At 41.9% G+C, this 14894-nt stretch overlaps 2 protein-coding genes across 2 annotated transcripts; one reads left to right on the top strand and one right to left on the bottom strand.

The window, feature by feature from the left end:
* Positions 1-3568: 3568 nt before the first annotated feature.
* Positions 3569-3778, top strand: C922_05327 (hypothetical protein; the record flags this gene model as incomplete). Its single annotated transcript, XM_008820898.1, has 1 exon — positions 3569-3778. The coding sequence occupies one exon, from the start codon at positions 3569-3571 to the stop codon at positions 3776-3778; it is 210 nt and encodes a 69-aa protein (XP_008819120.1).
* A 2422-nt stretch (positions 3779-6200) lies between these two features.
* Positions 6201-7688, bottom strand: C922_05326 (hypothetical protein; the record flags this gene model as incomplete). Its single annotated transcript, XM_008820897.1, has 1 exon — positions 6201-7688. The coding sequence occupies one exon, from the start codon at positions 7686-7688 to the stop codon at positions 6201-6203; it is 1488 nt and encodes a 495-aa protein (XP_008819119.1).
* Between the last annotated feature and the right edge of the window lie 7206 nt (positions 7689-14894).

Raw genomic sequence — 14894 nt, 5'->3', positions numbered from 1 at the left:
ATCCTGCTCATAATTTGTCCATGGAGGCATCAGGCCATGAACATATAACCACCACCAATAACACTACTGGCATTGTGCGCCCCAGGAATACTAGGCTATTATTGACACATGTTCAGAAACACTTGAAATTAGTATATGTTTCAGGATCTTCTCTCGGAAGGGATTATACATATATCCTGAGAAATAAAGGCAATATTGACAGATCCTGTAAAGAGTCTTTGTTACAGGATTTTCAGAAACGAAGTCTCACACCTACTTGGGATATTTTAGATAGGTGCAGGCCGGCGCACACTATACAGCAACTCACAGATAATGAAGCAATAATGTGTGAAAGCTCAAAAGAAGGATTATCAGGGGATCTAAAGCCGCGTAATTCTTTTATACACGACATACGAAACATACAAATCGTTATGATTACACATAATATGGCAATTCTACAACGGATTCTTCAAAAGATTAGATACATAAAACAGAGAGTTCTAACTACCGGAATCAGCATTATCATAAAATATCATAGAGAATTAAGTGTGCCTGTCCAAGAAACTTTATCAATGAGGAATAAAACTTTCGACACCGGTGTAAAACGTCAAGCAAAATATCTCCTGAAACTGAAAGGGGAATTGCGGAAAATCCATACGGTACTTCAACAACTGAAAGGACCAATCTTAGTAAGTATCGCAATACTCAAAATCCGGAATCATCGCGAGCAGTTTGGGGAATCCGTACTATAATGCTCAAGCAGTACCACGCTGTCATCAATTCCGTGTGCCATCAAATAAGATCACGGCGGCATAAATAATACATACATGTTGAAGGATACTACATCATCCCGCAGCGTCCTTATCACATAAGGCATACAATTCCGTAAAGAGGGGTAAACACCGTCCGCATATTAGTAGGAGTCAGTACTGACTAATGGGGATGGAAGTATATCGTCTGATGCTCCCTTTACCAATACTCGTTGCATTCACACTGGAAGTCTTACTGCCATTAGTAGGCATCCCATTGACAGTTCTCCTCACTGAACTTTATGGACTCCTTCTGTTAGGCGTCATAGGATATCTTTATGTGCTTCTGAGAGTATCCGAATATGGAGAAACATTCAACGGTATCAATAAGCCTTGTTTTAAGGATTGTATCTAAGGCGTGGAAAAATACATGTGAGACAAGTTCTCGGTATCTTGCTCCGACACAATAAATGATGATTACTGGATGCTATGTAAAAATGATAGGAAGCCTTCACCGTCACTGACGGGGGATCGTGAGTCCTATAAGCTGTTTGTAATCTGAACAATTAGTCCAGTTTTCTTTCCTATCGTACTATCTACATCACATTTCCACTGTGTTCTGTATCGTATCATGGTATCTTGCCTTGAGTAAATCCTTTCTTCTATTTTTACTTTAATATGGTGGTTATAAAGCCGTTTTTGTGGTATGTATAATTATAAGTGTGGAAGCCCCATCTTGTGGTAGTCCTGGATATCTTGTGAATTTTTCAGACCTATAGAGATACATGAATGCCTCATCACTTATCTCGAATACGTCTCTCTGAATCAGAGTATGGTATCCGAAGCTAAAAAAGGCTATATAATTTATTCTTCTCATGAAAACAGGTGTCTCTGTCTGTTCTCTGACGTATACATTCCTGAAGGTGATCAGGAGAATGTTTCATGTCTACCTAAAGGAGACTTACTGGTCGCATTTTATTAGCTTCTAAAAAGCAGAATTCTGGTGTCTTGAAAAGTACGAATCAGGAGAATTCAGGAAGGATTTCTATGAGGGGTTATCAGTGGAATTATTATATGCCATCTCTCATGTGAGTGACACTGGTTGTTTCTGTTTTCACTTCCGTTCAGGCTCCGTGCTGTTCATTGTCCACATATTTTATCTTCTCTTTCGAGGTTGATATTAGGAGGGACATGTGACTTCCTTTTTAATCTCTGTTTTACTGACATCAAAAACGATGTTTTAATTCATTTGTCGCCATTCACCACTGTTACCTTCCCTTCCTGTTCTTTTGTATTTTTTCTACTCTTTGTTAAAAGAAATGAGGGAAAAAATGAGGGTGCAGACATGTATTATAAGGATTCTCGCATTGAATGCATTAATACAACGATATGTAATCGGGAATGATTCTCATATGGATTCATAGAGATCTGTTACATCATTATAATTTATTCCGGATATTTCTGATTTCATTCGTATGCATCTCCCTCCAGTCACTGTTAGAAACATTAGACCACACAGGAAGACATCCTGTGCACACCTCCTGAAATGCAGACGCGTTATCTTTCGATTTTTTTTATTATTTGGCCTCTGTTTCTTCCTTAGAAGAATAGCTGACCTATATAGTCAGAAATGATTTCATATAAGATGAACAACATGTCCCTTTTATCTGTCCTATTAGTTCATTTAAGGGAAAAGTGAAAAAATCAACACTGTGTGTAGAGCAGGCAAAGATAAGAGCGAAACAATTCAGTAATCAAAAAAAGGACAAATATTAGAAAATACAGGTGCAGAGATCCACTACTGACTACTTCATGAAACCAAACCGGGCATTAAATTGGAAAAAGAATCGGGAGAGAATCTATGAGTAGAAGGAATAATCCTGCTTATGCGTACAGCATACCAGAAAATATTGAAGATCACCAGGCAGAAAATTTACGGATGAAGATTTCGCACAATTGGGCGGAAAGGTGTCCGATCCCAGACTTCCAGTGTTCCACAAGGCACATCGTGTACTGAAGTGTAATTCTCAATATATAGTCTCTTCAGCAATATCAACTCTTACCAATTCCTTATATAAGAAAATGTTGAGGACAGATGACATATTCCCTGTGTGTCTTCCTCAAGGATGCATTAGTTACTACAATAGATTGGTATTTATCTGTTAATGCTGCCTATCTAGGCCGTATATATGTTTTCTATTTTCTTTGCAGCACCCAAAAAATCGAAGGGATAGAATCATCGTTTATTTAGACCCTTCATTTCTCTTAAGCCTAAGCATTTGTTAGATGCCCGAGCCTTATTATTATGATGTGTATAACAATCTCCTGATAGGATCTATGTGGCCTTTATATTATGTACAAGAATTAACAAGTGGATTCATGGATCCACAATTATCAAACGGGGCAAATAAAATAACTATCCCCTCCCTGAATAAAAAAAAAATCCACAACAGGGGATGTAGTGGGGTCGTCTTGGAAGCAATCCATGTCACAGGTGAATTGCTCTCCATGGAAAAGAATTAGGAGGGTGAGGGGGTTTCGTATATAGATAAATATATATAATATCTATACCGTTATATAGAGGGGACCCCTAGAAAAGGAAACAGTGCAGTACTCATGTATCTGCAGCGAAGATATTTTCTTACCAGATTCAACAACCTCCCTCCCTAAAATTCTTGTTCGTATGAAATAATCCTGTAGGATATTCTTCTTCACCTTATGTATACATTATTAGGTACAAACATTTAATGATAGATGATGACCCTCATTTTATACCACAAGAACTCTGAGCTCCCAGGAGAAGAAGACACCAGAATTCTTCTCCATATTGAAGGCCTATTATGATATTTGTAAATAATAATTCGTTGAAGGACGCGAAGTTTTACTGGTTCCTAAAAGTTCAGCAAATAACCCTGTTAAATAAAAGAAATATTGACATACCAGAGCAGGTCACAACCATGATCAACAACAGGTGTAGTAACATCCAATACCTAAGCCAGAAGTTTTCTAAAGAAGAAGATATATATGGTTGTATTCCCTTGGGAGTGTAGATCAAGTATCCTGATTACGAAGATTTTTCTGCAGGAAATATAAGGCCCTTGTGTTTTTCTTTTCTTTCTTCTTTTTTTCGTAGACGATTACAAATACTATGTCGCAGAATAAGAATCGCTTGCAATGATTCTCTTAAACCATCCCTAAGTTCTTCTTCCTTCACGGGCCTATGGAGTCTGTAAGTACCTTTAGCTGCTCGATAGATTTCGGTATGTGTAGTTATTTTTTAGTTGATCCCTGCATCGGCGAAAAAGTCGAGGCAATAAAATTCCAGGACTACCCAGGTTTCTGAGTCGTAGATGAGAAATAATCAGGCAACAGTAGCGGGTCAAAAATAATCGTATGAAGCATAACGGTAGTGGGTCCCCTCCCAGAAAGAATACACGTGCAGCAGACAAAATCAGATATGAGTCCCCACGCAGGGAAAAAGCCACTAAGTCTTAAGAACCAGGAGGGATTCACCCAAGAATAACAATCAGAGCCAAAGAGTCACAATCTCCTGATGGATGATGCTCCCTAACCAATAATGGGTGAGATGTGCAACTTAGACTAAAGGAAGTAACAACAAGACTTGAAACTCAAGGGAGAGGGAAAATGGTTTAACCTAACAGCACCTCCCCAGGAATAAGAAATCATGGAGAATAAGCTCTAAAAGTAACAACCCCCAACCGATGACAAAATCAAAGAATCGGCTATGACGAATAAAGAGTCCAGGACGTCCCGAAATCATAAATCATAAGACATCAGCCACAGGAAATAGAGGATTGAGGATAAAAATAGGAAGATGCGTCACAAAATAATAAAAATAACAGGACTCCCGAGGGTCAGCAACCCACGAAGAAAAAATTAGGAGCCTTGAAGCGTCAGGCATCGCCGAATACTCACAAAAATCTGAAGCCTAAATCCTAATACTAAGGATTGAAAAGGACAACATAAATCTCCTACCCTCAGTCGTAAGCCCTCAGAACTAGAGTATTAGATGTGACCACTGAACCGTGAAGAATACGGCAAAAACCTAAAGGCCAAGCCCTAAGGCATGATGCCTGTCCACTAAGCCTTGACCCCTAAAAAATAAAGCATGGACCATAGGCCATAGAAATAAGGACTACACACTAGGAAACTACAGGCTAAACCAGATACCTAGGCACTGGAGAACACCCCATCACGCATACCCCCTATTCCCCCCCCCCACAAGGTGACCCCTAAAAGTAACCCCTGATCCCTGAACCCTAACCCAACCCCCTGAGCCCAAAGAACTAAGGTCTAATCCATACGCCCTGACCCATACCCCCTGAAACCTAAAGCATAAACCCTAAAAACTAAAGCTAAACCCTGAGCACTGATCCCTAAGCCAAGACCCCTGAACAATAACAATAAACCAAACACTAAAGAGTGAACAATAAACCTGAACCATAACCCCTAACCGTGAACCCTGGTCCATACCCCCTGAGCCCACCCCCCTGAAACGTAAAAACTCAGACCTGATCCATGACCCGTAACCCCTGAACGAAAGGAACTAACCACTGCTCCCAGAACCATAAACCTAAAACCTGAACCATGAATCCTAAACCTGAACACTAAACCTGAAAAGATAAACCCTGAACCCTCGGCACTAAAACCTGAACCCTAACACCTGAACGGTAAACCCTAAACCCTGAACCTAACCCTAGACCCTGAACCCTGATCCTTGAAAACTGGGCCGTAGACCATGAAACCTACCCCTAGAACCTGAAGCCTGAACCCTAAGCCTAAAACTAAACCCTGACCCCTCTAAACCTAACACCTGGACCCTAAACCTTGAACCCTAGAGCTAACAGTAACCCGAACACTAAACCCCAAAACCTAAACCTTAGCCCTTAACCCTTAATCCTAACCCCTAAGCCACACACGCCGAAACCTCGACCTCTGAAACCTTTAGCTGACCCCGAATCTTTAATCCTTAACCAAAACTCTCAAAACCTTAATCTTGACGCTTAGAACTTCCAGACGCGATACTCAACATGAACACTACACCGAAACCCCCAACCAAACTGAAAAGCCCCATCTACTACCCAATGGCGATATCAGGGCCCTTCTCTCACCCAAGGGTCTGAACCAGACTTGAGGGTTAAACCCCCCTAAGAGGCCGCTAATCCTGCCAAATTCGGCTACAAACAACTGAATCAAACGGTACATGCTTCAACAGCTACTCAGTTCCCTAGGATGGAGCATCTCGGATCAGACCACCATGAGGCCACGGGTGTTGTTCAGTCTTAGCTTGGGAAGACTGGTTGCCGCTAGATTTTCGTCTTAGTCTCCGAAATGCTTGTTCCGGCTGCCTCACTTGTTGTTTGTATCTCTCGTCCTGGGTGTAGTTGCTTTCAACTAGCTAATGTATCTTCGCGGACTTGCTCCTCTCTCGGGAAATTAGCGAGTGGGGCGCTATACAGATTCCTCTAATGTCAAATATCCTACCATGATTCTTTGAGCTAAGGTCCCTACAGGGGGACTATCCTGGGCTCCCTTCCTTATCCTCCATGCGCCATATACTGCCAAAGCCCCTAAAATGATGCTCGTAATAATGCCTCCTATTACACCCTCGCTGCTGTTGGCCTCTGGTACAGTCTGTTTCCTTAAAACTTCTGAGGGAGGAGGTTTATGCTTTTGTCCCTTCGGGGGGGAGACTCGACTCGAGGTTGCTCCTCCGCTGCCGTCGGGTCCCTGGTGACCCTCATTGGGGGGATTTGGCGCAGAGACTTTTCCTTGTGGTTGGTGCCCTTCGATATCTTCCCCTTTTGGTCCCTGAAGGTTACTTTGGCCTGTGTCTTTTAGTTCCGTGGCGCCTGTCCTGGACAGGCCGCTGAGGGTCTGGGGGACATGCTCATTCTGAGCCTCCTGGGGGAGGCTTGAAATTATAGGTGGGAACTTTAGTGACTCTCCGACATTTTCTTGGTTCTTGGGGCCGGGTGAGTGTTGACTTGTACTTGCTTTTTGGGGCGTCCTCTGGGAACTCATGAGGCAGGGGCTAGTTGGTCCTGATGCAAAGCGGAGTTTTGATCTTGTTCTATACAATATATATCGTCCCCGTCCCTTTAACTGCTCCGGACTATCTTTACATTCTAATTCATCTCCCCTCAAGGCACAGTATAAGCTGCTTGGGAAGGAACTGGCTTGCGTCTGGGCTCCTAGCCAGTTGCTTAAGTCATACGGGCCACACGTGGTACATAATGTCGTTAGACTCCCATATAGACTTAATATCAGACTGACTTTTCCTTCGTCTTCGGGGGTTGGGGTTGCCAATCCACTATTTGATTTTCTGTAATCCTCGCTTGAATGACAGTTCGCATTTACCCTATTCTGCCAGTCTGACTCTCGCACTTTCATCTTCCTTAAAATCCCCTCACATTCGTCTGGTAGTCTTCGGTACTTATCCTCGGTGCCTGGGATTTTCCCCTCCCATATGTGTATCAGGCAACTTATTGCTCCCATCCACATTTTAGATTTATCGGTTGTTGGGCAGATTTTCCTCTTGAGTATATCTCTCCACCTATATCCTTCCTGTCCTTGATTCTTCCCCTCCCCCCCTCTGAGTCCCTCATCGCTAGACTTTATTTTAGCGATGTCCTTCATATTCTCGAGAATTTTTACGATTAAGTTTTCCCATGTCCTGTTCTTTATTGACTTGTCTACCTCTCCGCAGCTGTCTATGACTCTCTCCTTTCTTAGTCTCTCATAAAGCGCCTTCAACCCGGCTGCTTCGGGCTCGTTCATGTAGTTATCTAACCATGCTATCCATACAGTCGTGCTGTCCATGTACTTCTCGTCTAAAGTGGGGATTCCCTGCTCCCCTTTTCCGCAGAAGCTGTCCAGATCCCCGGACGTGAGTCCTAACCATACATTGTCCTTCCATTTGCAGAGTTTACTTGACATGTTCCACTACTACTCCTGCATCAGTCCTGGAGACGTGTTGACTTATCCTGGCCGGTGCTCTGAGGCTTCCTTTGGGTTTGTTGATTAACGGTCGGTGGGCGGTGTCCTGATCCCTTCCTTCGTGGTCTAGGCTGGCTTTTGTTATTCCTCTTGCTCCTTAGGAGGGCCTATGTTCTAATCTGATACCTAACCCTCACTTTTGGAATTTCTTGTGCTCGCTACTAAAGCTTAAGAGATCCTAACTCCGGGGCCCCTCTTTACTTTCTGATGCTCTTCGGCCACGTCTACTAGACCCTTCCTTCTTCTCATAACCCCCGTCCTGGATCTGACGCGTCCCTCCTGATATCAATGGCTTCGCTGGGGCTGTCCCGTTCTTATTCTTCTAGAGCCCCTTATCTTCCTGATCCGAAATCTAGATTCTGTCTCTCCCTTTGATTTTTGCTCTCGGCCTGCTTTGGTATCGGAGTTTTGTTGAGGTCCTAACATCTCCCTCTGGATCATGATTACTCGACCTTCGGGTCGTCCCAGTGGGGGTGGTTCGTGGTGGGTTTCAGTCGCTGCTGGAGCTTGCCGTCAGGTCTCAGATGGTCCGGCCGTTGTTGTCCCTCGATCCTTCCGTCAGATCAGGTCTACTCGGATTGGTCTCCACCCTCTATTGCCTTCCGGCCATCCTGACCTCTAATGAACCCTTCCGCCCCTTCCTGTCCTGTCCTAGTGGTCCCTGTCGGTTTACCTTATCTCTCTTGTCTATCCTGGCATCTCGTCCTTTCCCCCGGATATTTCGATTTGGCTCGTTCCTTTAAACCAAGAACACACTTTCCTCCGGCTCTCTATTTCTTTGATCTCTCAACTTATCCTTCCTTTACGCTCGTGAGACTTTGGGGCTCCCATCTGCCTACTTCTCCACCTCCTTCGTCTGGTTCGATTAAATACTCCTCTGCTGGCATTTATTGGGCTTCTTGTGCTCATCTGGTCGAGAGTCCTTTACTCTTTAGCCGGGAACCTCTTGAGGAAGCCCGGTATCTGATTTCCGGGGAAGACCTTCTCGAATTTTGTTGTCTCATATGTTCTTTGTTATGAGGTCCCCGTTCTCACTTGTCAGGAGCCTTATTCCTTTGGTCCATCCTTTACTTCCTCCAATCCTACTCGGGATTCCTTCTTATGATCCGGTCTTCTTTCTATAAACTGTTGCTTGGATTCTACCGCCGCCCGCCAGTTAGGGGCTTCCAGGAAGGAGAATCCTGCCCCTCCTGAAGAGATCTGAGTTGCCCGTGCATCGGATGATTTTTGATGATTGACCCCTCCATTATCTGCTCGTTTCCTCTGCTCCCCCTAATATGGATTTGGAATAATTTGTATTTTTACCCCCTATTCATTAAAGGTCCCTCTACCTATGGAGGGGGGGGTTGGTTGGGGGCATTCCTTGCTTCGGCCTCGAATGACCTCTAGCGAAAATCTCCCTCGAGCTCTTAAGTCCCGTCTTATCATAGAGGACCCTGAGGCGGGTGGGAATTCTGAGTCGAATCATATGGAGTCCTCTAAATGATATCTCTAAAGTTTGCCTAATCCTCTTGTATCGTTAGATGGGGAGGGATCGAAATTTTCCTGTGGAGGTGAATCGACTTCTTTCCCGTCTGGAAGGAGTGAAGGATAGTCCCCTTTGGGGTTCTTTAGCTGTTCTATCCTTCAGTGACTGTTGAGTAGTTTCCTGTTCTGTTGTCCTCCTTCGTCCGCTCGATCCTTTAAGAGAGTTGGTGTTTTGTCATCCGCTTCTTTTTTTTCCGACTGCTTCTCCTTGGATTTAGCCGTGAAGTGACTGCGTTCTTATAGATTCTTGACATTTCTTCGTTTCCTTTGGTGCTGGGCCTGAGGACGCTCCTTCTATTAAGTGGCCCCTTGGGGGGGCTATAATTTACATACCTGCCTCAGCCCCTTCCTTCTCTTGACTGGCTAGACTTCACGTAATTTCAGTTTTCTATGGGCCCTATTTGTCGACGTGATCCTCCCGGGATCCTTTATCTTCTTTAACTTTTGTCTCCTCCTCTTGTACCTGCATGAGGGGGGGTTTTGGAGTCCTTGGGGTTTGGGGGGGATTTCTATTTTATCTGTCACCTGGTGATAGAGAGGGGGGGACTTAGTTATATTTTTGAGGCTTGGGACGGATATTTATAGAAGAGTTGGAGATTCTTCGTCTTCGGGTGGGAGTTGGGGCGCCTGTTTTGTCTGCGTGGAGTGGAGCCGCCTTCCCACATGTGTCGTCAGATTCTAAGGCTCCAGTTGTTATGGCCTATCTGGGCTTCCAGCCTGATTTTCAGGAGATGAGAAATCCTGCAGTTGTTGCTTCTTGGGTTCTTTAGGCGAATCAGACTTAGTGGCCTGGTGTGTCGTCCTTGGGCTCCTGTCCGGATTGGATTTAATTCGTGAGTGATGTATTCTTTTGTGTTAATTTCTCTAACGACTTAAGCTCCAGTTAGATACTTTCGGCTTCGCCTCTATTTACTACTCTGAATACTCTCCCTGGATCTGTCCTGCTTGGGATTTATTTTGGGTTTCATCGCTATCTTACTCCGAATCGCTAGACGTATTTGTTCTTGAGTGGTGGGTATTTGTCTTAGGCAACCTTAGTTCGTGGCTTGTCATGATGAGGGAAGCTATCTCCTCGGCTTCTTGAGTAAGGGGTTCCCTTTAGGGTTTTATTTAATCATCTTTTGTCTTGGATTCAGGTGTGGTGATCCTGACTTGGTCCCCTCCTTCGGACTGAGTTGGGTTTGGGGGAGTCCATCATCCGCCTCTTAGTCTTTTCTTCATTAGTTGCTTCTAAGGGAGTTGGGTTTCTCTTGTATTTAAATCTACCGGGATCTAGCCTGGGATGTTATTTTATTTGGAGATTGAAGCTTCCGTTCCTTTTGTTTGACTGGAATTCTATCGGTTCATCTTAGTTTTGGATCTTATCCTTCATGGCCTTGCAAGTTATTTATCATGCCTGGGGAGAGTCTAGTCTAGCTTGTTGTTTCAGGCTTGGTTTACACACAGGGGGAGATTTATAATGCCTAGTTTCGCTTAACATTTAAGGCCCGCTCTGGACCTCCTTCTCATGAGGGTGGGGGTTGGTCTCTTCTCCTTTTTACTTCTGCGGCTTATTATGGCTTGGTTATGGGAGGAGAGATAAGGAGACTTCTGAAGTACTCCATTGAGACAGGGCTCAGGAGGAGCACCTGAGTTCTGTTCGATAAGTCATCGCTGCCTAGACTGACATTAGCTCGGGTCCTTCCTTCTATTGTGGGGGTTGTCTTCTAGACATGTTGATTTGGATTTTCTGTTAGTGGTTTCCAGGCTTCGGTGGTTTCCTTCTGGGATGTTTCCCCTGGGCCTGCTTCATCTGGGTGTTCTTAGTTTTCTGAGGTCGAGGGGGTTCGGTGTTCACTCTTCCTTTTGGGTGCTGGAGAAAAGTATTTGAGACTTTTTTATTGACTAGATGTTGAGACCCTTTTTTAAGGCCGGCCTGGGGGATCTTGGTTCTGTTGGACGAGGTCTTAGAATTTCTTCGAACTTTTTCACCTTTTCCTTATCCAGAAAATCCTACCCCTGCTCACTTGGGGCGGGTGTGGGGGTTGAAGATACTTACTCAGTTTTTTTAAACTTTTGGCTTGTCTTTCGTTTCTTTTTCTTCTCTTGCGTCGTTTGCATGGTTTCGGAGATTTGACCCGTCTTCTGTTCTCGTGATGATCTAGAACGAGCATGGTTTGTTTCTTGCCTGAAGCAGTCCTTGATAGTACATAATCTTGTCTTTGTTTTGATTTGTTTGTTATGCCACCTTTCTTGTACTGGAACTTTCAGTGAAATGATTGGGCTTGTTTTCCTCTATAACTTCCTGGATGGCTTTTCCTCGAACGGCTGGAGACTTAAGGCGGAGTTGTGGATCGTGAGGTAATTCCCGGATCCACCTGTGTTTCCTTATCTGTTCTACTGCAAGATGAATATTTTGTTGAGGCTGTTCGTTCATCGCTCCGGTTGTATTTTTCCTCTTTGATAGTTTCGCATGACTTTGTCATCTTTCTGACATTTCCCTGGTGTGACGATGCTCCGTTGCACTACGGTGCTCTCGACACTTGGGGAGGTTTTGGTGGTCTGTGTTTTTGGTCCTTCCTTTTCTTGGTTTATTTGGGCTATTTGAATTACTCAATCTTGTGTTTGCTACAGACTATAATTGTTGATTCTTTTGTTGAGTAGGGATTATTCTTCGATATTATCTGGTGGCTTGCTCCTTAGTTAGATTCGGCGACTTGGGAAAGTAGTTGTGTAATTGCTGTCGTCCTTTAGTCCAGGGATATTGTGGTTGTTATCCTGGCTATCTTTCTTATCTTCTGGTTTTGTAGGCTCTTCAGTCAGTGTTAGTCGTTATTATTGATGTACGTGGCTTTTTACTCTTATGGTACCTCTTGATAGGGGTTAGTTTGCTCATTAGGTTTGACAATTAGGGGGGGGAGCTATCCTCTACCTCGGTTGATTAGGTTGTAATTCCTGCAGGTTGTCCTTTGTCGTTCCTTCCTCTTGTTTCTGGGGGATATGAGCCTTAGATCTGCTGTTTCGGCTATTTTTGATTCTCTTTGTGGTTTCTTTTGTTTTCTGCTGAGAGCATGCGGAGTTTGGGTTGAGCCGGGCAGACATATTAAATCTTTTGCTATTGTAACACGTGATTCTCTTGTTGTGGGGGCTTTGGTAAGACACCACTGTTCCCTTCGTCTTTTGGATTATGAACAATAAATTGACGCTAGATCCTATAATTATTAACCTGCTTTTAACCTGATCTCACTTCTTTGGTCCTCAAGATAAGCTAGTTCTTTGGCATCTGGGGGGACGGATATATCATTCCACTTATTGTTGAAACTTGTCTAATAAGGTGTGACTTATAATTTCATGTTCGACCATTTGGGATCACATATTTGCAGGATCTTTATATTTGCTCATTCTGCCTTTATTGTTGGGGGGCGGTTCCTGAGTTTTAGAGATGTTTAATTTTCTGATAGTCAGATATCTGACACTATTAAGATTATAACGAAAAACTCCTATTTAGGAGGCTTGGGGTCCCGAGTTCCTCTGAGATTACCTAACTTGTCTACTAGTGGTAGTTATGAAAAGACTAAATACTTAGGATAGATAATATATCACCTTGTCATTTTGTTAATTGGTCATTTACTTGGCTCCAATAGGTGACTTGGGTTGATATTACTTACCCTTTATTATTCCCGTTGCTTCTGTGGATTTGGAGGAATATATACATTCTCTACCTTCCTGAGAGCTGATTCAGTCTAAGACTTCTTCCGCTATTATCCTGCTTTGGTCTGTTTTTTTACATAAGAATCCTTAACCAGTTTATTTATTCTTCCGTATTCTTTGTTTCCATTATATTTAATAGGATGATATATTTGACGTAGGCTGGCTACTTCGTAGTTGCATATTTTTTTAATCAAACACGCTGGTCAGGAGTATAAATTTGCCTGGTTATTGTTGTTGGAGTTTCCCTATTGGTATTATAATATGGAGAATATTCCACTTGGATATCATTTTCGTTTAGGTTTCTTGTATTTTTCGTCTAATCCTTAATACTATATAGTTTAATTCATAGTTTCCCTGATTATTGGTACTATAATTTCGATTCTCCACCTCTGAAGGACCCTATTCTCTTGGATATCCTGCGTTTTTGAATTTTGCTGGATTTAATAATCAGTCGTTAATATGACAAATAATATAACATATCTTCAGTTTCTTCTTATAGAGGTAATAATCATTCTCTTGTTCTTAAATTGCATTCATTGATATCTAGCAGTTATGGAATAAATATATTTATCACAAACCCTTAATATAGTATAAGATTAGGCAAAAGAACTATACAGACTAGTTAACATATAAGGTGAAGTGACTGTTGTACACCGGCTGTAAAAACTATTTAACTATTAGAACCTTTATTCTTAAGTTTTGCTCTATTGCTTCTGCTTAATTATATTTTGAAAACGTAACATATTCAATAAAAAACCTACAATTTCCCTAGTATAGAGTTAGTTGCTCTGCCTGTTCATCCAGTAATCATCAATATATGAACATTTTTTTAGCACTATGATTAATCTATTTCAGAAACTTCATAATTACTACGGTATTATTTACTTAATTTTATTAGTCTCCACACAATCCTATCTAGGGAATATTTAATATTAATATTTCCTGTAGATATCTGTATAAAGAACATATAGACACTTCACATCAGTTATCATTATTATGCTTCCTTCAATATATGCATCATGAGAACGCTAAAGTTTAATTCACAATCAGGCTGACGCAAGAAGGTTATATATAAGGAGGCTCACATGTTTGAGTCCATTAATAGCGGATAAATATACATAGGGACTAAAGGAGTTTCTTATAGATTCCCTAATAATCTATAAGACTTGTCGTAGAAACCCCCTTGGTTAGGGGTCTCCTCTGATTATAGATTAGTTTGACATTGGTAAAATCATTAATCTAACTACATGACGTTCCTTAGTTTCCTTTAGTTGGTTTATACACTCATTACTGGAGAATTAAGCAACAGGATGATACGACATTGATAATATTCTTTTCTTTATTTAACAATTTCATAATTTTATTAAATAATGAGCTACATTTCGTTTGTATCATATTTAATCTCAGGACGATGAAGTAATGCTTTCATTATTGTATCATATAATCCCGTTCTTTTGGCGTCCCATTTTCTCTATCATTGCCGTTATAAAGAGATTCTGTCTCAATATAACAAATATAACAATATAAACACTTATACAGAAATAATTATATTATTTAGAATGACGCCATTCCTCAATACGGATTCGGTTATAACAAATATATTAGGTTTGTCCTGTTCACTATTTAAAAGGAGGATATATAATTCTAGATATGCCCTCCTTGGACTTCAGTACCTGAAATATTACCCGAAATAGATAACTCAATATAAAAATAACTGGAAATAATACAAATTGTGACTATACCCATAATAGTATCCACTTCTCCTGTAATATTAGTTCCTGTTGTGTAATTAATTGTAAAGAAAGAAAAAGGCAGTGATGAAGATACCCATTAGGAGGATTTCAAATGTTAAAATGACAAAAAAAGAGGCAACCTAAGGATTAAAGAGGAGAAAATTCATTCCCTAGGACGTGAAGAAAATAAGTAAGA

Source organism: Plasmodium inui (assembly GCF_000524495.1).
Source record: "Plasmodium inui San Antonio 1 unplaced genomic scaffold supercont1.56, whole genome shotgun sequence".
NCBI lineage: Eukaryota > Apicomplexa > Aconoidasida > Haemosporida > Plasmodiidae > Plasmodium > Plasmodium inui.
This window is presented reverse-complemented; position numbering and strand designations above follow the sequence as displayed.